Source organism: Archocentrus centrarchus, chromosome 12 (genome assembly GCF_007364275.1).
Source record: "Archocentrus centrarchus isolate MPI-CPG fArcCen1 chromosome 12, fArcCen1, whole genome shotgun sequence".
Taxonomy (NCBI): domain Eukaryota; kingdom Metazoa; phylum Chordata; class Actinopteri; order Cichliformes; family Cichlidae; genus Archocentrus; species Archocentrus centrarchus.
Window position 1 is genome coordinate 9,436,624 of NC_044357.1, and position 21,933 is coordinate 9,458,556.

At 41.7% G+C, this 21,933-nt stretch overlaps 3 protein-coding genes across 3 annotated transcripts; 1 reads left to right on the forward strand and 2 right to left on the reverse strand.

Moving 5' to 3' along the window:
* Nucleotides 1–32: 32 nt before the first annotated feature.
* cimip2b (ciliary microtubule inner protein 2B) lies at nucleotides 33–4,104 on the reverse strand. Its single transcript, XM_030743297.1, has 6 exons — nucleotides 4,025–4,104; nucleotides 2,904–3,100; nucleotides 1,409–1,563; nucleotides 755–881; nucleotides 261–467; nucleotides 33–185 (listed from the first exon to the last, which is right to left on the reverse strand). Exons 1-6 carry the CDS (start codon nucleotides 4,087–4,089, stop codon nucleotides 91–93), a joined length of 846 nt encoding a protein of 281 aa, XP_030599157.1. The 5' UTR covers nucleotides 4,090–4,104; the 3' UTR covers nucleotides 33–90.
* Nucleotides 4,105–6,557: 2,453 nt separating this feature from the next.
* On the forward strand, nucleotides 6,558–10,825 carry LOC115789762 (uncharacterized). The gene is made up of 6 exons (XM_030743273.1): nucleotides 6,558–7,359; nucleotides 9,275–9,439; nucleotides 9,594–9,759; nucleotides 9,891–9,973; nucleotides 10,135–10,232; nucleotides 10,535–10,825. The coding sequence occupies exons 1-6, from the start codon at nucleotides 6,769–6,771 to the stop codon at nucleotides 10,614–10,616; spliced, it is 1,185 nt and encodes a 394-aa protein (XP_030599133.1). The 5' UTR covers nucleotides 6,558–6,768; the 3' UTR covers nucleotides 10,617–10,825.
* A 1,993-nt stretch (nucleotides 10,826–12,818) lies between these two features.
* Nucleotides 12,819–21,707, reverse strand: rnf208 (ring finger protein 208). The gene is made up of 3 exons (XM_030742776.1): nucleotides 21,445–21,707; nucleotides 21,168–21,350; nucleotides 12,819–14,900 (listed from the first exon to the last, which is right to left on the reverse strand). The coding sequence occupies exon 3, from the start codon at nucleotides 13,963–13,965 to the stop codon at nucleotides 13,192–13,194; it is 774 nt and encodes a 257-aa protein (XP_030598636.1). The 5' UTR covers nucleotides 13,966–14,900; nucleotides 21,168–21,350; nucleotides 21,445–21,707; the 3' UTR covers nucleotides 12,819–13,191.
* Nucleotides 21,708–21,933: the final 226 nt, after the last annotated feature.

Genomic DNA, 21,933 nt, shown 5'->3' on the forward strand with positions numbered 1-21,933 from the left:
TTTTTTTGTTGTGAGTTTTGCATTTAACTGCTCGTGTTGTGAAAAAAATTTGACTAATTTTACAACTTCATCACATTGATAATGACTATTTTATTGGGCTGTGTGGCATGTTAATGACTTGCTGCTCTTTTCCAGTGCATTCTGGCAAAGTTGACCAAAGGAATGTCCACACATGAACCGGTATCCTGTAAGATGGTGTAGAGTTAGACATGGGTAGACTCAATATTTAGCTGATCATAAGGCTTTGTGTTGCTGCAGACCTGGGATGTGTCCTGTGAATGATGGCACTACACCTCTCTTAGGCTGACAGATAGCAGGCATGGGAGGAGTCATACTGCTGTCACTGCCTGGCTCATCTTTAGACACAAGGTGCTGCTGCTTCCCAAACTGGATCAGTGCCTGATTGGTGGTGATGGGGTAACCTTTACCAATTAGGAAGTGAGATTTTGGCACATGTCCAGTATATCCTGCAAAAAAGGCACCAATGTGTGAGTCACTGGGATGACTTAATAACTATATTTCCAGATGAAAGGATCTAAGTGTGACAAACCCACACCCAAATGTACAGTTATATGTGTGTGTGTGTTTTAGCTTCTTTTGGCTCATGGTTTCGGTTTTGTGACCTGTATATTTGTGTCAGAGCTTCTCTAAAGGTAAATAGCTCTTATAAACCAACCAATATCCTGCACAGCACCAAGTATCTTACTGCAGGAAACAATAAGTGTAAAATGTATTTCCATTCTCTGTGTTGTACCTGACATATAGTACTTCTGTGGGTTATCATCATCCATGTTCAATGGCTTTCCGGCGGGGTTGAAGGGTGTCGTGGATTTGTAGGTGATCACTGTGTCACTGGTTGATCTTAGAGGTAATTTTTGTCTCTGTGCCAAAAGGTGAAAGAGAAACATTAAGACATGCATGACTCTGAGATCCATCCATCCATTCGCTTCCGCACATCCTGTTAAGGGTCGCGGGGGGGCTGGAGCCTATCCCAGCTGTCATAGGGTGAGAGGCAGGGTACACCCTGAACAGGTCGCCAGCCTGTTGCAGGGCCAGAGGGACAGACGACCTTTCACACTCACATTCATGCTCTCATTCACACCTATGGGCAATTTAGATTAGCCAATTAACCTAACCCCAGTAATATCAATATGACCATTTATGCCACTAAATGGTCATATTGATATTTCCTTTTACTCCTCTAAAAGTGAATCTCAGAAACATTACTGAAAATCTGTCGCTAGGCCGTCTTGAACTCTTCTCTCCTTTTCTAAAGATGGATTACATTACAGCGAGCTGAAACTGGAGCTGGACGATTCAAGAACAGCGAGCCTGTTCAGGAGTGTCATATCATCGTGTGTTTGTGTGTTTGGAGGTCAGGGCAGCAGTGAGAGAGTGAGGGCGTTACCTCAGTTCTCTGAGTCCAGTAGCTGGCAATAACTGGAAGGTCTGTTGATTGATGCTGGAGCCTCGTTTGCTTTTCATGATCAAACTCGGCCAGAGCTTTAAGACATGTGTCAGAATAGCTGCAGGAAAAGTAGTTCTTACATTTTGGAATGAAACCTATAACAGGAAAAACAAAAATAAATAATGTTTATATGACTTAAATTTCTAGCGGTGTCTACCCATCAATGCAGTTTTTGGTTGTGCTTGGGCCAGACTTGAGACACCAAGTCTGGACCAAGTCTGGTTTATTATTTATAATAAACATGGCAATGTTGCTGATGCATGGATGAGAATCCATTCACCTTCAGGTGACCATGGTGAGAGAAATATCTTATATTCTTCTAATATTTTTAGGTTTTGAGGTAAGAACTATATTATAGGATCCAAATGCATACATGTGTAACAAAGGATAAAATGAGTACACACGGGCAAACATTCACAGATGACTAAACAAGGTCAAAGGGCAACAGCGGGATATATATGAGAAGCAGGAAAGAGGCAAAAACAATCAGTGAATCAAGGGAAGGCAGACAGGAAGCAAAACTGACAAAAATTAATTTTCAAAGTAAAACATGAAGAACCCAACGCACAGACATGAATACTAACAATTAACGAGATGTTAGAGACAAGAAAACATGAAGGGACCAAGGCATAAACCAAGGTATAAACACAGAGTTAAGACAAAAGGAGACACAAACAAAAAACTGACTACTATTAATAATAGATGAGATGGGAACCAGAACAAAAACAAATGAATAAATAAATCACAAATCTAAACTCATCACTAAAACCCATAAAGTATAAACTGTTTAATGCCACCAAAGTAAAGGTCATCATGAGAATAACAGGAAAGTTAAACAGGAACTAAAGTTTCAATAACACCAGAATTAAAACTCAAAATACCAAACATGACTGAACTTTATTAACTAAGCATCCAAAAGAAAGACAGAACATAAAGCCCTCAGACCCAAACCAAGGGCAGTGACAATAATTCCCCTAAATCGTGTGAGAATGCAACAGAAGCAAAATGAATCCTTGAATGTTTCAGTCTCCACTATTGCACTTGGCTGCAATATCTTATATGGCAACTAGACAGCTTTGTCATGCACCTACTGTAATACTGTAACTGTCATATCTTTTTAGCTAGGTTCCTTGTATGCAGCTGTTTGATGTACTGATTGTAACAGTTCCACCTAACTGGAATCTGGTGCTTAATAATTCAGTAGTTTGGACACCGATTATTTTGTCTCATTTTGCCATGAAAACTTAAAGGCACACTGGTAGATTTTACATATGATGTTGACTGAAATATAATTCACACTGTAATACAGTAATGAACAGCTTGTACATTTAAAATTATTAAAGTTAGTAGGTATGCACGTATCAATATAAGATAATTACCCCTGAGGTGTTAAATTACTCAGCTGACCTCCCCTGACTGTGTGTGTGACATCTACCTGTGTATCCCGGTATCATCCTCAGGTTACTGTCAGGGATGCTTTTCACAGACGTGTCTGAATCTGTGGCAGGGAAGCCTGTGTGGAGGACCAGCTGTTTGGAGTGCATCACCTCAGGGCTGGTCAGCAGCTCGGCAGTGAGCTTTCCATAGCCCTTCCCCATATTAAACTTCAGCTGTGGGCAATATCCAGCATACCTAAAAAAAATAAAAAATAAAATAAATGCTGACTTAGGTTTGGGGAGAAATGATATAATTGCAGCTGCTAAGGCTTCTAACTGGTACAAAGAAAGAGCAGCACATCACTCTTGTGTTAGCTCAGCTGCACCGGCTACCTGTGAGGAAGAAGGATTGATTTTTAAAAGGTGATTTGTTTTTAAAGCTCTCTGTGGATCAGCTCCACAGTATATCGTAGATCCCTGAACTCCATATTTTGACTCCAGGCCATCCTTCCTCAGTGTGCCCCTCCATGGTAAAAAATGTAAGGTGAAAAGGCATTCCCTGTTACGACCCCACGGCTCTGCCATCCCACAGAGAAAACTGTCCAGCAGCTGACAATTTTAAATAAGTTACAAAGACCTATTTTCACCTGCTTTTAGTCAAGTCTGAGGTGTCTCAGGCTTTTTGTCAAGTTCACTGTTAACTTTTTTTGCACTGCCCTTACAATTTGGTAGTTTTTGATTTTATTTTATTTTTAAATTTAACTTATGTATTCATTTAATTTTATTTTACTTAAAAAAAATAGCCAATCTTTTCTATCATATTTTTTGATAAATGTCAGATAAATAAAAGACAGATAAATGCCTGTCAAAAACTTGTTTAAAACTAAAAAATGACATGAAATGACAGTGAATTCATGTGTTTATACCCAAGTTTTACATAGTTTTAAGACAACTTAAGAAATAAACCTATTACATCTATTATATTTTTTCAGTCATACTAATTGTGTAACTTATGAGATAATTAATGAGAGCTACGCTCACATTTGAGGACAGTTTGTGGTGGTGTCACAGCAGTTTGGTTATTTGATTACATCAAACTGGGGTAAGACCGCTGCTCCTCTAACTTGTAGAAATTTGGCAGCTGCATATAAAAAACTAGTGCCGGAAGAGGCACACTTACCCCGGGATGTAATGTGGATCCGGTGTCAGCAGAACTTTGCTAAATTTCGGGGCGTATTTATCCATGTCCCGTGAACGCAGCGCTCTCCTCCCGACTGCACTGCGGTGTTTACCGGTTGCCACAGAGAATCAAATTGAAAAGAAACGGATGGTGCTCGGTGTCCTGATGGAACTGACAGGAGCACCGAAACTTCTCCCGAAAGGAGAAAACTCAGCTTAAATTCCCCGCTGGTCTGGTGATTTTATAGTGCTCTATCATAGATGATACGTTTCTGTATGCTATATTTATTCCTCAAAAACAAAACAAAAACAAAACAAAACACTGTTGTAGTCGAGTAAACAGCATTTCACCTCAGCGGAGACACTTCTGAGCATTCAATTTGTATTATTTTCTTCGTGTAAGAGATATTTTTATATAAATACACAAAGGAAACCCAAAATATGCTGGAAAAACGCTCCAGGATGACCCCTAGCGACGTGACATGATGAAGACGGGTGGAACAGGATTTCAGGAACTGTTCTGAACAGAAAGACCTTGAACTATGGATATGTTACCCTGGGAATACAGGAAATATGATTAACTAAAGCTTCTGAGAAGAATAGTTCAGAAGACTTACTAAAAGCTATCAAATTAACAACTTATATAAGTGATAATAAATTATAGATACACCAGAAGTCACACGCCAGGGAAAAAAATCCACTCAATTTCACTCACTGGAAAAAGTCCCCAGGTCTTCTTGTTACATAAAAAATACAATAAATAAAATATATTAAATATGATTAACTGGCACTTATACCCTGAGCATTTTCACATTACAGGGCACTTTCATCCACACTCACACATATTAATACAGTACTTCTCCCCCATTCCTTTAATAACTTTTTATCCATCTCACACTCTGGATGCATTGGGGCAATTTGGGGTTCAGTAGCTTCCCAAAGGACGGTTTGACATGAGGACTGAAGGAGCCAGACATCAAACCACCGACCTTCCAAACAGCCTGAGTAGCTCCTGAGCCACAGTCCCCACAATATCAAATATTGCACCAATTAAATATTTTATTCTAACAGTCCGTTTTCTTCAATTTATCCAGTTCAGGGTTGTGGTGGGGCTGCAGCCTGTCCCAGCTGTTATAGGGTAAGAGGCAGGGTACAGCCTGGACAGGTCTGTAACAGGCCTAACAGAGAGAGACAGACAACCATTCACACTCACATCCACACCTATGGTATATTTAGAATCATCAATTAACCTAACGTGCATGTTTTTTGGTTTGTGGGAGGAAACTGGAGAGAACAGAAAGGCCCGGGTTAGGACCTTCTGTGTGAGACAACAGTGCTAACCACCGCCCCACACAAAATATTTTATTAATTAAAAACTATATCCCTCAGTTCACAGGGGAGGTGAAAATTTTTAGTTTTCAGTACAGTGTCCATCAGTCAGACACCTGTCTTAAAACTATAGTTTTAGTTGCAGTGTGTTGTCATTGTCATACTGAAAAATTAAGCCACTGTCTTTCAGATGTTTTCCAGATGGTATTGAAAGGTGGATCAAAATCTGATGGTGCTTTTCTTCATTCATAATTCCATCAGTTTTGACAAGATTCCTCATCTTCAATGAGAACAGCTTCTTGACCTTTCACTGAGACCTGACGAGGCTTCAGTGAACAGCAGCGGTGTCAGGTCTTTACTGGATTTTTTTTTTCCTATTTCTCAAGGACATGACTTTCAGCTACTGTTCATCTGCTGTAGACAGCTTTCAGGCCTGCCACTTCTTCCTTTGTTACCAGCTTGTCACCTTTTTCAAGACACACTGCAAACCATGCCGAGACATGCCAAGTATTCAATTAATATCTCTTTGGGAATCTTTGTTATGTGTAGACACAACACTGGTTCATCCCTTGAGTTAAGTGCTTTTTTTTCTATCTGTGAATGATTCATAGGTCAGTGTTAATTGGTTTACCAAGCAAAACAAAACAAAAACCGTTCCTCTGAAAATGTTCAGGTACAAGGACTGACAACGTAAAAACCAGCCAGATTGAAACTAGAGGGCAATTATTTCCTGAGTGGGATGAGGATGGATGGATGGACATCATCAGGACAACAACAAAAATAACTGTGAGATCATCGTGTAGGGGCTCATCTGTTTTGTGTTTCCAGGATTGTTAAGGAGCCTTTGCATTCGATCAGTTTTGCGTTTTGTGAAGTGACGAAGCAGCGTTTATCATTTAAGCTGTTCTGCTTTTCACATTCCATGACTCCGTATATCCACCGAGGAACGTCAGTGTGTTTCCATTCTTGCCTCATGGGAGACACACAGATGGCAGCTCTCAGACTTGACCTGTAATATCAGCATTCCTTAGTTTCTACCTCACCTTCTCGGAAGCTCGGATGTACTTTATTATTTCATCTGTAATTACACAAAATCCCCAGGTTGAAGGTGTGTGACCGTGCCATGGCTTGTCCTTGTCATGTTTTGGATGTTATGGGTGTGAGGACAAATCCAACATTGCAGCTGCATTATGTCTGAGTCCCCTTCTCTTTCCAGTGATTCGTGACAGGAAGGAGCAGGTTTCGACATGCAGCTCGAGGATGAGGATGGGCGTGGTGAAGGCACAGAGACAAATCAGAAGGCATGTTGTGAATTCTACTTCACCTCTGCTAATGACTGCGTGGGCTGTCTCAGCTGGTGACTTGTTCATTCTCTTTTTTCAGCCGAGCAGCACAGGTGCATGAGAAGAAAGAAGCATGAATCTATACAGGAGCTTTGGAAACCTCATGGAGACTTGGTTAACTGAAGAAGACACATGTGCTGATGCAGAGTGCCTTCAACATGATACTAAAGATCCTCCCACGCCTTCCTCTGAGATGGAAACGACCCTGCGCTCAGAATCAGTGGACTCTGGAGTGGAGACAGCCAGCTGTGACACATCTGTTCCTGCTACATTCTCCTCTGTCTCAACAGATAATACAGAAATGGAAAGGGAAGAACTCGCCCCAACGCTAGCATCACAGGCTCCCGTGTTCTCCTCTTCTTCAACCCCGCTTCTGTGTCCCAGCAGAGCTGAGAAAGACTCCACTGCCTTGAACCCAAAATTAGAGCAAGCACTACAAAGGATTGACTCTAGATACCAAAAGGCGCTGACATCAGATGAAGTGTTCAGTCAGCAGCCTCAAGCATCTGTTCTGATCAAACGGCACACATCTGCATTAGTAAGAGGTCAAAGCTCAGATACACTTGGCCTAAGAAGGACAGTCAGTCCACCTGTTTCCATCCAGCCAATGTCAGGATTGTGCAGACGAACTCTGTCCATGACTAGTTACAGGCAGAGATCAGAGGTGAGAGGCTGTTTTGTCATGAGCCAAACTTTCAGTGTGTTTTCCAGAGATACCTATCATCGAAATGTTGTGTCTGGTTTCGGTTTGTGCTTTTCTGGGGCCAGTTTCGAGATGACACAAGTCAGTCCCAGTTACATGTACAATCTTGCATTAAAGGAATGGTTGATAGAATATACGAGAGGTTTAACAGAGCCTCTACTTTCTTGTGCAGGGTTGCAACACACAGAGCTGTTTTCTCATTCAGACTAAGGCAGGCATGTCATTATTCAGGCAGGATCTCTTTCGCAATCTCTCACAAGCCTGTCTTCTGGCACATGGGCTCATAAACCAGTCTGCCCGGGTAGCAGGCATGTGAAGAATGGATGAAGGCGATGTAAGGAGAAGTCTGTAGGGTTTTTTTTTTTTAATTTGTTAATTTTTTGTTGTTTTTTTTTTAAGAAAACAGCAGAAAAACTTGTTTGTTGTTTTGGAAAATGATTTTGACTGCAGAAGTTGGAGGACAGGAAGTTGGGTTCATTAATCAAAAACACTGAAAACCAGCACATGCTAACAGCACATAGAGGCGATGAAACAATTGGATTGCCTAAACCATTTGCCTGCAATTAATTCATAATACTTTGTTTTTAGCTGCTGGGTGTGTGTCAAAATGTTTTTTTTTCCTCGTATTCTTTTGCCAAAGCTTAAAAGGCTTTGGGTAATGCAACACAAGGAAGCTATTTACAGCCAAGAAGTTATGGTTACTTGGCTGTAAATAGCTTCCTTATTCCTTATAACTGTTTACTTTTGTAATTACATGTAATCACACACATATTCATGTGTCAATCAGATGAATGTGGATATTCTGACTGAACAAGTTGAGATTTCCATTGTTAGTTTTTCATCTAAACTTAATAAGTTCAGAAAGCAACATGATGTATCCATTTGGTAGGTATGAAGTTTCAGTTAACACACTGTCACACTCAAAAAGTGTGACACGAAAAGTAGAATTTTCATCAGTCAGCAGTTAATCGGTTTAAAACTGGTGACAGGAATTTGGAGACAGCCCAAGAAAGTCCCCCTGGCAGTTCACCACCCTGCCCCTTGGCCTTGAGGAAGTTTTATAAACTGGAATGCCGAGATATATTGATAGTTTGGTGGGCCACTAGTTTGAGTCAGTACTTTTTATCAAAAGGTACTGACTCAAGTTTCAGGAACCTGCAAATGTTGGTTTGACAACCTGTTATTAATTTTGCAGGCATTCACTGGACAGAAAATCCAGTTTTTCATAATTTGTTGTGGTGTTTTATCTAACACAAGTCTGCCTCATGGTAGGGCTAGATAAAAAAGGGGGATCATGGAAGGGTTTCATACTCAGAGAAGTAATGTCTGCACAAAATTTCTTTGCACGTCTTCCAGCAAAGAGGTGATTCAGAGAAAACCTTAGCAACCAGAATCTGCTTCAGGACAGAAATAAACCAAACAACTGTTTTTTGAATGGGGTGTCCACTAATTGCAGGGTTGGTGGCTCCATCCATGCTCTTAGAACAGTCTCCTTGGAACCACAAGTAAGCCAGCAGTCTGAGAGCAAAGTGCTCTATTGGGGTGATATGGTACTAAGAGGTCTTTAGGCTAAGATGGAAGCTAATTATTCGAGACCTTGTATGTAAGAGGAAGGACTTTAAATTTTAAATAAATAATAGCACTTCTTCTTTTATGCCGGACTGAATGTGGACTTGAAGCTACATTCACTGTCTGTCCTACATGTTGGAAAATTCTCTGGATCATTTTATTTAAGTTTGGAATATTTAAAACAGTTTTAAACTTAATGATAAAACCTAAAAGGTTATCATGCATTTTTAAGAATATGATGCATTCAGTGTATTTCTGACAACAGGATGTTCAAGTTAAGAGTTTTCTCGTTTGTTGATGTTTGCAGAGCTTCAGTGTCAATAAGAAGAGAGAACTGAGTCCTGCGTTCATCTACTTGGAGCAGGTGTGTCAAAAGCTAGAAGGTTTTGCCAGAGAACAGATGCAAGCAGATCAAGCGCCACAAATGGAGGCAGATGTCTTTGGGGAACATCAAAATATCCAGTTGAGCCAGGTAACGTCATTCATTATTCATTTTTAATCCCTCTGCAACACAGTTAAGATCTTGTAACCGGTTTGACAGGTAATAAAACTGGCACGAGCTTGTCAAATTAGTGAGGACAAGAAATTTTCATGGAAACTAGAGATCTATATTTGTTTTCTTCTAGGCTCCTGAGACCCATCAGAGTGAATCTGCAATTGCAGAGGAGGATTGTCATAGTATTGAAAATACTGTAAATGCAGAGCATGTTAGCAGCGAAGCCAAGCAGCAGAAACACAGACATTTTCGGCAGAGATCAGCTTCAGACACAACACTTGCCATGATGCATTTAAGTGAGTTATCTTCCCCTTATTTATTTATTTTTTCCTGATTACACTTCTTGTCAACATTTTTTATTCTGTTGTTGGAATAAATGACTATTTATTTATTTGTTGATGAAATCTTATGTGTGTCCCCATTGCAGAAAAATTGAATGCAGACTGCAGGGGGCAGCATACGAGTATATATGACCTGCAGGAGGAGGATGCAGAAGACCAAGAAAATAAAGTAGAACATTTAAAAAAATATAAAAGATCATTTTTACCTAAAAAAAATAAATCATTATTACAGAAAATGAATGCTTACATTGTATAATGTGTGATATTTTCTTGTGAGTTTTCTGAGACATATGTTATTTTATTGTCTATTAATCTTCTGTTCCTCTTCAGGAGTCTACACAGGAGGAGACCAAAAAACTTAAAATGAGCTGGAGGAGAAAAATTATGCTCTTGAAAAGAGGGGGGTCTGCTGCTTCAGATACAAAGAGGTAAGCTGTAGTATTTATAGCAGTACCTTCTAAGGGGGGGATAGTGTTAATCTCTTATGATGCGTGATCTTTGGAGAAAATGTGTGAGTTGCTCCAACATGGCAGCCAGCCACACTGATGCAGTGGCCCAGAGCTAATGCATGGTGGATGGGGAGGCTTTGCTGAGGGTTCATTTTCAGACAGTTCATCTGTTCCCCTTGAACATTTGGTACTTTTTTTCATGAAACGTAGCATAAATGCTGCCTCCGCTTTTCCACAGCGGCTCATTTCATCTCTTTCGAATGAATTTTTTATCTGTAAAGCCAACAGATGCAGTCATCTGAGAAAAACTCTGCCCGGAGACGGCTGAGCCAGCTGTTGAGGAGGAGAGACAAAACTGTATAAATGGACCACAGTGTCTGGCTTGATGTTTCGACATGAGAGATTCAGAGGAGGATAAGCTTTCCTTCAAAAGTATGAGCACTTTAACTGCTTTTAAAACAACTTCCTATTCATCCTTTTATGCACCATTCTGCCGTGTTGTATAACTACGAAAAGCATACTTGTATAATATGTACAAAAAAAAGGCATTTCAGTACTGTTTTTGACTTTGAACTAAATGGATAGATTGGTTCTCTGTCATTACTTACAATTAACATAAGCTTGATTAGAAAAATGTCTAATGTCATTGTTTTTGTTTGTTTGTTTTTACCAGTTAATGCTGGCTATGCTGCAAATAAAAGAATAATATAGTTCCTGAGTTTTGTCTTGTTGTAATGGAAATGTGCTTCAGTATGATAAATGAAGCTGTGGTTCTCCTCATGTATAAGAAGAACTTTGATTACACATCGCAGAGTTTCTACAGACATTCTGCTTAATGTGAAAACCTACCTTACAAATAGCAATTTCAATAACGTTGATCTTTTTCCATCGATAAGATGGAAAAAGATCAACGTTATTGAATCATCAGCAGTTACACTCACCGGCCACTTCGGTCTTTTTGATGTCAGAGGTCAGAGGAGAACGGCTAGACTGCTTTGAGCTGCTAGAAAGGCAACACTGACACATATAATCACTCGTTACAACCAAGGTGTGCAGAAGAGCATCTCTGAACGCACAGCATGTCAAATAATGAAACAGATGGGCTACAGCAGCAGCAGACCACACCATGTGCCACTACTGTCAGATAAGAGCAGGAAACCAAGACTACAGTCCACACAGGCCCATCAAAAGTGGACAACAAAAGACTGGAAAAATGTTGCCTGGTCTGATGAGTCTTGATTTCTGCTGCAACATTCAGATGGCAGGGTCCCAATGTGGTATAAACAACATGAAAACATTGCTCCATCCTTGCTTCATGTGGGGGATATTTTTTCCTCGTCACACTTTGGCAATCTTAGCACCAGTTAAGCATTGTTTAAACAACACAACACAGTTCATAAAGGAATGACCATGTCCATTCCTTTAGTGACGCCAGGTCACAAACCTCAAATCATTTCATGGATTGGCCTTCAGACACCAGTGGAGACATCCAATGGAGCACCATGAGATGCTCATGCATGTGCAGCTGACAAATCTGCAGCAACTATGTTGAGTCTATGCCACAATAATAGGAAGAATAAAGGCAGTTCTGAAGGCAAAAGGGGGTCCAAACCAGTACTAGCAAGGTGTACCTAATGAAGTGTCTGGTGAGTGTACATATATGAAGCTCAGAAAAGAAATATATTTTGGAGACTTGAACCAACTCATTACTTGTAAGAATTTAACTGGTAAATAAATAAATTGTTCATCATTTGCTCACTGTTGAACTTCAATCAGTCAATCGACTATTTCAGATTTGGAGTAATTGATGTGTTGATTTAAGAGATTTTAATTATTCAAGTTAAAGAATTTTTGGCCAAGGGGTAAAAACCCCTGAAACAACAAGCCAATTTGGGGATTTTCATCTCAACTTTGTCACAAAATGAAGGTAAGAATAGCATTCATTCTGTAGGATTCTTTCCTTAAAAAGCCGTCATTGGTGATTTAAAATTATTAAAACAAAAACTACTTGTGTCTGTAGTGTTCACTCAGGACTATTTTTCTTAAGCATGCAGGTATTTTAAACAGATTTCCCTGACAATAAAACTCTCCAGAGTCGATTCTCATCGGGGTGTTTAACAGAAGATCCAGTGAACAAAAACATAGAGGACAGCGGGGGGCGGGGAGCAAACCTGAGAGTTAATAATTGCTCATCCGATATCAGGATATGGCTCTGTTTAATTTAGAGACCTTTGCAAATAATCCTATGTAGCAGCAGGTTGATGTTTAGAGGAAGAATGATCTCTGTGCAACTGCAGCACGCTGTGATATCCCTGTGTCTAAGTCTTTGTTAAAAAAGACATTAATTCTTAATGGTGTGGTGGACAAGGGGGTGTTCCCTGTAGAAAGAGCAGGGGGAGGAGGCCACAGCTGATGTTTTTATTTCGCACTTCATTTAATTATGTATTAAATATTACAGAATTGCTGTATTGTGATACCTTTATCATGGAGTATGTATTGTGACAGTATTGTGAGTACTCTGATTCCCACCCATACTCTCCCCAACAAGTGCAGGCCACACAGAGGTGCTGTTTCTCATTTAGATAATCTTTATTCACCTAGGGTGGGGGAGACGGACCTCCCCAGGCATTCCCATGTAAAGAGATGTCAAAGACAAACACGTCCAACCAAACGAGAGAGGGTGAACAGGATTCCAGTCCATACATAAAATACATTTATTTACTATTTATTGAACCACCGGCATCCGTTTGTCCCACACAGCATCCATCTGTGCTATTAAATATATAGAGATAACATCTATGGAGGGATTTATTTACCGTATGTGTGAGTGAGGGGGGATTGGCAGAACAAGCAGAGCTTATAGACGAGGAGTGGTGGTGGTGGTGGTGGTGATGGTGGTGGGGCGGTCTCGAGTCATGCCTGCAGTGCCTCTCCCTGTCTACATGATGCCACAGGAAGACAAGGGGTTGGCAATCTGGCAGGTGCAGGCTGACTGGCAGTATTGACGCACAGTCTGGTAGCAGCTCCGGTCGGCGTCCCCGCCCCACTGCACGGGCCCGTTGGGGTCAGAGGGCAAGCGGCTCAGGATGCTGGTGTTGATGGCCAGAGCAGCCAGGCCATAGTCAGTGAACAGCACTGTCTCACGCCGACACGTGGGGCAGGAGATGAACTTGTACTTGGGACAGGACTCGTAGAGGATCTGCAGGCATTCCTCACACACTGAGTGCAGGCAGGAGAGGATGCGCGGCCGCTTCCCGGCAAAGTTATAGGTGTGGCCACAGGTGGGGCAATCCAGGGGCTCACACGGCATGACGGGTCCCGAGGAGGAGGAGGAAGAAGAGGAAGAGGTGGAAGAGGAACGCAGCACGTATTGATTGACTATGACGTCGTCCATCTTGTAGTGGAACTGGTGGTAGCAGATTTCATTGGCACTGGTTTTGCGCTGCGCAAGGAAGCTCTGATCCCTGCGCATCACGGGGGCCGGGGGGGATACCATCGGCCTGGGAGACCCTGCTATGTCCAGTGTTAGGTCGCTGCAGGCCTGGTTGACAATGATTTCGCCCTCACCTCCACCGTCCCACGCCACTCTAGGGGGTGGGGCATAGCGCGGTTGGGTGACGGGCACAGGGCACTCTCTGGGAAACTTCTCAGACTGGATGATCTTGACGGTGTCCATCGGGATGGTGACGGGCTGACGCCTGAGGCAGGACATTCGCACGATTTTGGAAGTGGAAAAAAGAGAGAGGCTGTGGCTTTAATCAGCACTGGACAACCCAGTCTGGTTCTGTGCAAGGGCAAAAAGATTAGAGTCTTTCTTTGAAGTCAGCCATTAGAGGGAACATGGGGACGGATGGTTGCCTCCATGTTTTCCTCAGAGATCGGCCCGCCCTCTTGGTGGGCACTACTGTCAGCCTGAGTCTTTATGAGGTGGAGACAGATAGGAGAGCTTTGCCAGAGCACCACAAGCTGCAGCTCTTATTCTGTCACAGCTAATATGTACAAATGACTTAACAGTCCAGCTTACAGTATCTGACCAGTGTTGACTACTTGAAGGTAGTTTTTTTGTTTTAACTCACTTATGCTGATGTTGATGTGCTGTCTCTGATGGCTATTCACACACAAGAACTGTTCAGCATACAGATAACACCAATAAATAATCTCATATGCACAGAGATTCTCACATGTACACATACAGTACAGGTTAGCGGAGGGTTGGTTACAGGCAGTTCAGAAAGGTCCACGAGGTATTGTCTGAAACGATATCCTGCGCCCTGCTTTAAATATGTTTCTTGCTCAACCCCGCTGCTTAACTTCCTGTTTTTGGCTGGGGATGTGTTACACATCAACTTGAGTGCGTGAGAAAGAAAGAATAAGTTCTTGGTCCGGTGGTCAGGTGACCCTGTGTGACCCTTGCAGTGGCTCAATGATAAGAAATGGGGAGGAGGCCTTTTTTGGAAGGTGTCGTAAAATGCTCCAAAAAGCTGTTGCTGTGACTCCTTAAATCTCCAAGGCTCCTGAATTCCTCAGAGGTGGGAGTGAAGGATGGTTTATTTGGACTTTCAAATAGTTTTCCCAACTAAGCAGAAAGAGTGATAACAGTTTGGTGCCTCAGTCCCATGATAGGATTCCTTTGGTCCATCTACGTACCTGTGAAGAGTAAAGGAAAAAAGAAACAAAATAATGTTAGCCTTGATTCTAGAAAAAAATCCTTGAAACAAAAAAAAAAATGTGCACATGATTGACTCTATCTGTGTGTAGAGTTCATTTAGGGTAAAAAAAAACTGGTTATCCTTTCCTTTTGTATTTGGCTCAGGTGAGCTGCTACAAAGATAAATATCATGTTGTCAGACGATCTGGGGCACAGCACAGGAACATGCCTTTCCTGTGAATAAACATAATCAGTGTGCTGCCAGGTCTGAAGATTATGCTGATATGTAATGTGCTAAGGCAAAAAGAATTACACAGGTTGTGTTTGTATAAAGTTACCACTCAGTGTATGCCTTTCATTTATACTTTTCAGCCTGTATGATTCAGTGTCGTAGACAGTATGAGTGTTCTGGTGAACATACACCTACATGCAAAAGTACATATGCTTCAAGCAAAGCTGTAGCTGTGGATCGAAGAACTACTGAGTCATAAAGCGTACACCACAGTGCAGACTGTCTTGACCAGACATCATCAAACTAAATTTCATCAAATGTAATTTTTGCTTTCTTATTTTACGCTTACACGCGTGTTTTAAAGATAAACTGAACATCTGTGCCACCCCAAACAAAGCAAAGACACCTAAAGCCCTCTCACAGCCTTTAAAAAGCCAAACTGTCTGACTTAAAGTTAATCGAAAGTGAACTGTGCTGTAAACTGGCTGCATAGAAGCAGGAAATGTAACTGACATGTATTTAAAGCCACAGCTTGCCACACCATGCTGTTAGAGCAGGTGACTGTGCCACAGTTGCAGGCCTACTCTTGTCACTCCTCCTGTTTCCTGTCAGCACTCAGCCATCATCTGAGCTGCGTCGGTTTGACTCCAACACGCGTGGGAACGACTTACAATCAGCATGGAGAGCTTGTGTCATACTGTGTGTGGGTTTTGTGAGAAAGAACAAGTACACAGATGAAAAATTTTTAGCCTGACCAAAACAAAAGCTGCCGAATAGCAGAAGAGGGAGGATGACACATCTTTTCATTCTCTGCGCGGCTGTCAACAGTGATGATTCATTAGAGGAAAAAAAAACTGAGCAGAGGAGGTGACCTACATGGCGAGGAAGAGCGAATGAGAGGAAAAAAAAAAAAGAGAGAAAAGGGAGCATAGCACAGGTCCTGGTTTCTATTTCTGGGTTGTTTATCTAGTCACTTCTCAGTGGTTTCCTGCCCCCATCCCCTGCTGCAGATTCACACTGACTGAGGAAGATGTACGCAGCCGGCGGAAGTGCTTTAGCCCATCACTCTGCAGCGAGCCTTTTTAGGCTTTGTTTCTCCCATTTATCCACTCTCTATTAATCTCTTGACATACACACACACACACACACACACACACACACACACACACACACACACACACACACACACACACACACACACACACACACACACACACAGGTGTGAGGGAACATCACTCACAATCACACAAAATGTGTCCATCCAGCACTGCAATGCTGCAACAGTCCTACCAAAATAGCCCTTCTCATCCTCTTGCGCATACAGTAGACATTCATACACATTTCATAAGGCTCAGTGTTAGCAGTTAAGGCAAAGTGCTATCTTATTTTCATTTAAATACTTTGATTCTTTCAAAAGATATTTACACGGGCATATATGATACAGCTTATAGGCTTTGATTTGATTATGATATGATATGAATATAATTCACAGATGTCACAGTTAGTTTAATAATTGACATGAAACTCTTCTCAAGAGTCAAAAACTAAATCTTTCTCCAACTTCTTTTCTTGAGGTTTCAAAAATAAGGCTACTTATGCGACAGTCTGAACAACACAGATCCAATTTTTACAAATACGACCAGCCACTTATGAGGTCCTAAATCCGATACATATCTGATCTTTTCAAATGTGACCTGTGTCTGTACGGTTAGGTCGCATTCATCCGACTGTATGTCATTGACACTCGACAAATGTCACTATTCTGCATCCCGATCCATGTTTACTTCCGCAAACACTGAGCACGCTCGCTACATGTGACGTTATTGCATCCTTTACTGCACAAACGGGACACTTTTAGGTTGTTTGCAGTTCACACAGGAGATCGCATACAAGTCACATATATTTGGAACGACCCCGCAGAAAAAAATCGGAATTGAACATTAAGGCCTGCGGTATGAACGTAGCCTTAGAAGACTATATGATCACACAGTTCTAAACACTGCTAGATATCAAACTGGGATTCGGTACATTTAAAGTAAAGCACAAAGGCCAGTCAACTGATTTGGATTCTATACTTATGTTTTGATCCATATATTTACAAATTTAAAGGGGACCTGTAATCCTAATTTCCAGCTTTATGCTTTAATTCTTGGATTCTACAAGAGTAGTTTCACATGATTCATAGCTTAAAATAATCCTTCTTTATATCATCCTGAGTTTTGGTGCAACCCTTTCACTGATCCTCTGTCCATCTCTGTGCTCATATCCCCACCAGTCAAAGCAGATGGACCTCCACGTGCCAGTTTCTGCAGGAGATCTCGTCCTGTTAATAAGGAGTTTCTCTTCCCCACTCTCACCAGGTGCTTGCACATAGGGAATCATTTGATCAGTGGGGCTCTCTCTCTAATATTGCAAGGTCTTCATCTTATAATATAAAGCACCTTGAGATGGGTTTTGCTATGTACAGGGACTGTATACATATATTTAAACTGAAAAAAAAATGCACTGAAACAAGCCACTTTCTTTTGACTGGCTGCCCCTCTGAGACATAAGGGTTGAACAGCAGGTGGGTGGAGCTGATGTCCTAACAGCTAAAGCGGTGTGCTTAAAATGACCATATTTAGAATATGCTCTTTCTTTGACATCATAGAAAGTCAGTAGCAGAAAAACAATCTGAAACAAAGCTTTAAAGCAGTCTGAACCCCGAGCTTTTGGTTCATGGGGATTATTTGTACTTATTATTTAAAATTTCAGCTATGTTTGATATGAGTAGACACTGATGTAGCATACTGCATATACTGTATGATTGAAAATAAGGAAGATTTTGTTCATTTTAGACTGTATCCTATTTAGTCAAGGTTTTTCTTTGCTTTAATTCTTATATACATTTTTACCAAGTGCTGTTTAAAACACAAAACCTAGGAAGTCTTGATAGTGATAGAGATAGAGGTACTCAGGTATCCTCAAGGGGTCATTTTGTTCTTCAGGAATATTGGAAAAAACTGATCAACAAATATTAATTCTATGAGTAAAGACTTATCATTGCACTTATCAGATCAGCTGTCAGAGGTACGGAGCGCTTCCCTCCTTCTCTGTATGAATGATGATGTGAATTTGTACTAGGTCAAAAAAAATATAAAAATATGTATTTAAAAAACAATTAACGGGCATAAATCAGGTCTTTAAGTTGCCAACAGTGCTTCACAAATAATCTATGAGAATCCAAAGATCATATATATATATATATATATATATATATATATATATATATATATATATATATATATATATATATATATATATATACATATAAATTAAAAAAATTTATTATTACCTAACGTTCAATTTCTGTCTGAAATATCCATTTGTGACCAAATGTTTAATAATCAAAAAAGATCTTTCACATCTAGACACAGCTTGTAAAAATAACTCTCTCTGACAATGGCAAGGGTCAATTTGATAAAGGATCTAGACTGCATGAGGATCCTTTGAGCCTGGGGGAGATGAAGTAGCTAAAATTACCCTCTAATTTGGTGACAGTGTTATGAAAAGGGCTGATAACTGATACAAACTGCCTGCTGATGGGCCAGTCTTGGCGCGGCCTCCTCCTAATCGAAAGAACCCTCTCCGGTTATGTAAGGAGCTCATCTTCTACCAGGATACCATATTAACACAGAGTAAACTGCTGCAGCCCTCCACAGCCTTGACACTGCTTGTGTGCTTGTGTGCGTCTGTGTGTATAGCTGAATCTTCCTGCGCAGGAATTATTACACTAATGAAATCATGGCAGGCATTTGACCTCATCATCACAAGCACGAGGAGGAAGAGGAGAGCTGACCACAGAGATGTTAGAGGAGGCTGCCTCAGCAGCACATTCCTCATACCATTAAAACACACACAGAGCTGCATTCACATTTCAGAGCCACGCACACACACACACACACACACACACACACACACACACACACACACACACACACACACACACACACACACACACACACACATATCCGAGAACATTCTCACCAGCATACTCCCTATCACGTACAGGGCACCACCCTTTACATTCCTGGACACACAAACAGACGACCCAGATAACCGGCTGATATCTGATGCTAAAATTGGGATTTTTAAATGTGACTTATATTTAATGGTAGATTTAATCACACACATTTACTAAGACCTCAGCCCTGGTCTTCCTGATCATAGTGAATAGATTCCACCTGTGCGCATCAGAGTGCAGGAGAAGGGCACCATGTTCTGAATGAGTCATAGAGACGGTGTGCAGGTCTCCATGTCTGTCTGTCTCATTTTCTCAGTGAAAATATGTCAGTCTCTGTTTGTCTCCCATCTACCTCTCCGGATGGAGAGAGAGCAGAAGGACGGGCCTTTGAGCCCCGATGCCTCATACCAGCAGTATGTCAGGTATGCCAACTATGTTGAGATTTGCATCCACATTCGTACCTCGGCTGGTAAAAAACTGTCAACAAACGTCCAGTCAAACCCGTGTTAAATATTACGCTGTATTTTGATTGCATAACATGTAGTGACCTTAGCGGACTCTGAGGACAAATCCCCAGATTTGCTGTATGTTTGCTGGCTGCAGCTTTTCTCTGCTGATTCAAAAGGATGAGTTGCTTCTGTGGTGTATTTTCCAACTGGAAACAAATCATGTTTGCTACTATATAAAGGCAGACGGCAAATGCAACTCTGCTCTTCCCCTTTTAACATTCCTGTTTTTCTTATTATTTTTAAGGCCATATATATGATATATAAAAGTTTCATTTCCTGCCTTTGGCCACTACATTACAATCCAGTATGCTGCTGTCAACATTATACATTTTAAACAGCATTTAAATACATCTCTATATTATTACCAGCATTTTTAGGCACATGTTTGTAACCATTCATCTGTCATATTTACAGCTGTGTGATTGCAGTCTGATGTTTGTGTTTTTGCATGAGCACAGAGCACTTAGTGCATGAGCTGCGAGGTGTTGTTTTTAATAATTCAGCCTGCTGTCATTCATGGCAGACATCGGCCATTTTCCCTCGCAATTCATTACAGCCAAGCGCTCTTTGTTCTCATCTGTGTAGCTCCCACAGCAACATGGCAGAGCTGCACACAGGCAGTAAAATAAAAGCAACAACCTGCATGTCTCTCTGCCTCACACAGACCTCATAGAAGATTTATGAGGGAAAAAAAATTTGCGAGCTCCTCAACAACGGTGGCTCAATTGATTGAGGCAATTGATTTTGTTTCCCTCTTTAAAGAGGCTGTCTCAGCACATGTTTAAGGCTGATGGCTCTGATGATGCTCAGGAGGGACTCGTGAGCAGCTGAAGTGAGGTGGCCAAAATGCTCGGACTGTGTGAGATGGACTGGCTTTAGTGTGCTGGTTCGCATGTGGGAGGGGTGCGTTTGGGAGCAGCAGTTATGCAATCGCAGCATGGTGTACCGAGCACTCTCACTGCAGCGCCAATGTATGGAGATGCTGACAGCTACAGAACAGCCCGTTCCTGCCCCGTCCCTGTTACCACCACCCTCCCTCCTCCTGCCCTCGCTGTCTGTCCATGCAGAGGTCTGTCAAATGTCAAAACTACTGGAGATAAGCAAACCTCAAGATAGCATCAACACCCAAATTCACACATGATCAGGCTCTATTCACAGTTTCCAGCTACTGTTTATGGTCTGTGCAGATGAGTATGCGAGCAGGTGTACCACTGTGCAGGTACACATGTGTGTCTCCATTCATCCATCCATGTCGGCGGTGTGTGTTTGTGTGTGTGTGTCTGCAAAATGGATGGCTATGATGCAACAACCATGTAAATCCAAGCTTAATGTAACAAAGGAAAACGCAAAGGCCACCGCTACCTGTTTCATGCAAGCAGAAAGATAAAAACCGAAGGACACTCGATGTACATGAGCCACACCTCACAGACCTGAAATGTACAGATCACACAGATACAGAATCTGAAGAGCAACACACAGAAAAACCTGTTATCTTCACCGTGAAGCGCACACCAAGCCTCACCTGTCTGTCTACGCACTTGTCTTGTTTCAGTCCTTTCTCGCCTCCTCGTTCCTGTTTTTTTTTTTTTTTGCTGAGATGTCTTTGCCGTCAGCGCTGTTCTGTGAAGATAAACCAAGCCGTGCGGTCTCTTTGTCCGAGGGAGGATGCTCTCTCCTCTCGGTCTTCTTCTAGAAGCATCAGCAACTAGCAGCAGTGAAGGGAGGAAACGATGGAGCAGTAAGATGGAGGAAGCTGTTGCCAGGTGGATACATCATGTCTCAGAGCTGCTTTCACTGACCTCCGCATCACTTGTCTCCTTTCTCTGGGATCTTTGTCCTTCACTCCCTCAACCCTGCTCCTTCTCCTCTGACCTGTGGCTGGACGTCTCCCTCTGGTATCCCTTTCTCCATCCCTTTTTTTCCTCTTGCTTTCTCAAATTATACAGCTCATTCTGTGTAGCGATCTGAGCTTCTGTGCTTCTGTGTATGTCCCCTTCCTTTTCTTTCTTTCTTTCTTTCTTTCTTTCTTTCTTTCTTTCTTTCTTTCTTTCTTTCTTTCTTTCTTTCTTTCTTTCTTTCAGGTGAACCTCACTTCTCCTCCCTTCCGTCTCCCCTGCTGTTCTCTCTCCTCTTGGCTCCGCTGCCGTTCATTGCTGCTCTTTCTCCTCCTCCGTCTGCTCCCGTCAGTGCACCTCACAGTCACACATGCGCAGTGTTTCCACACATACACACACTCTCTCTCTGTGCTTCTGGCTCCCTCCTTATGCATGTGGCTTATTTTGCCTGCC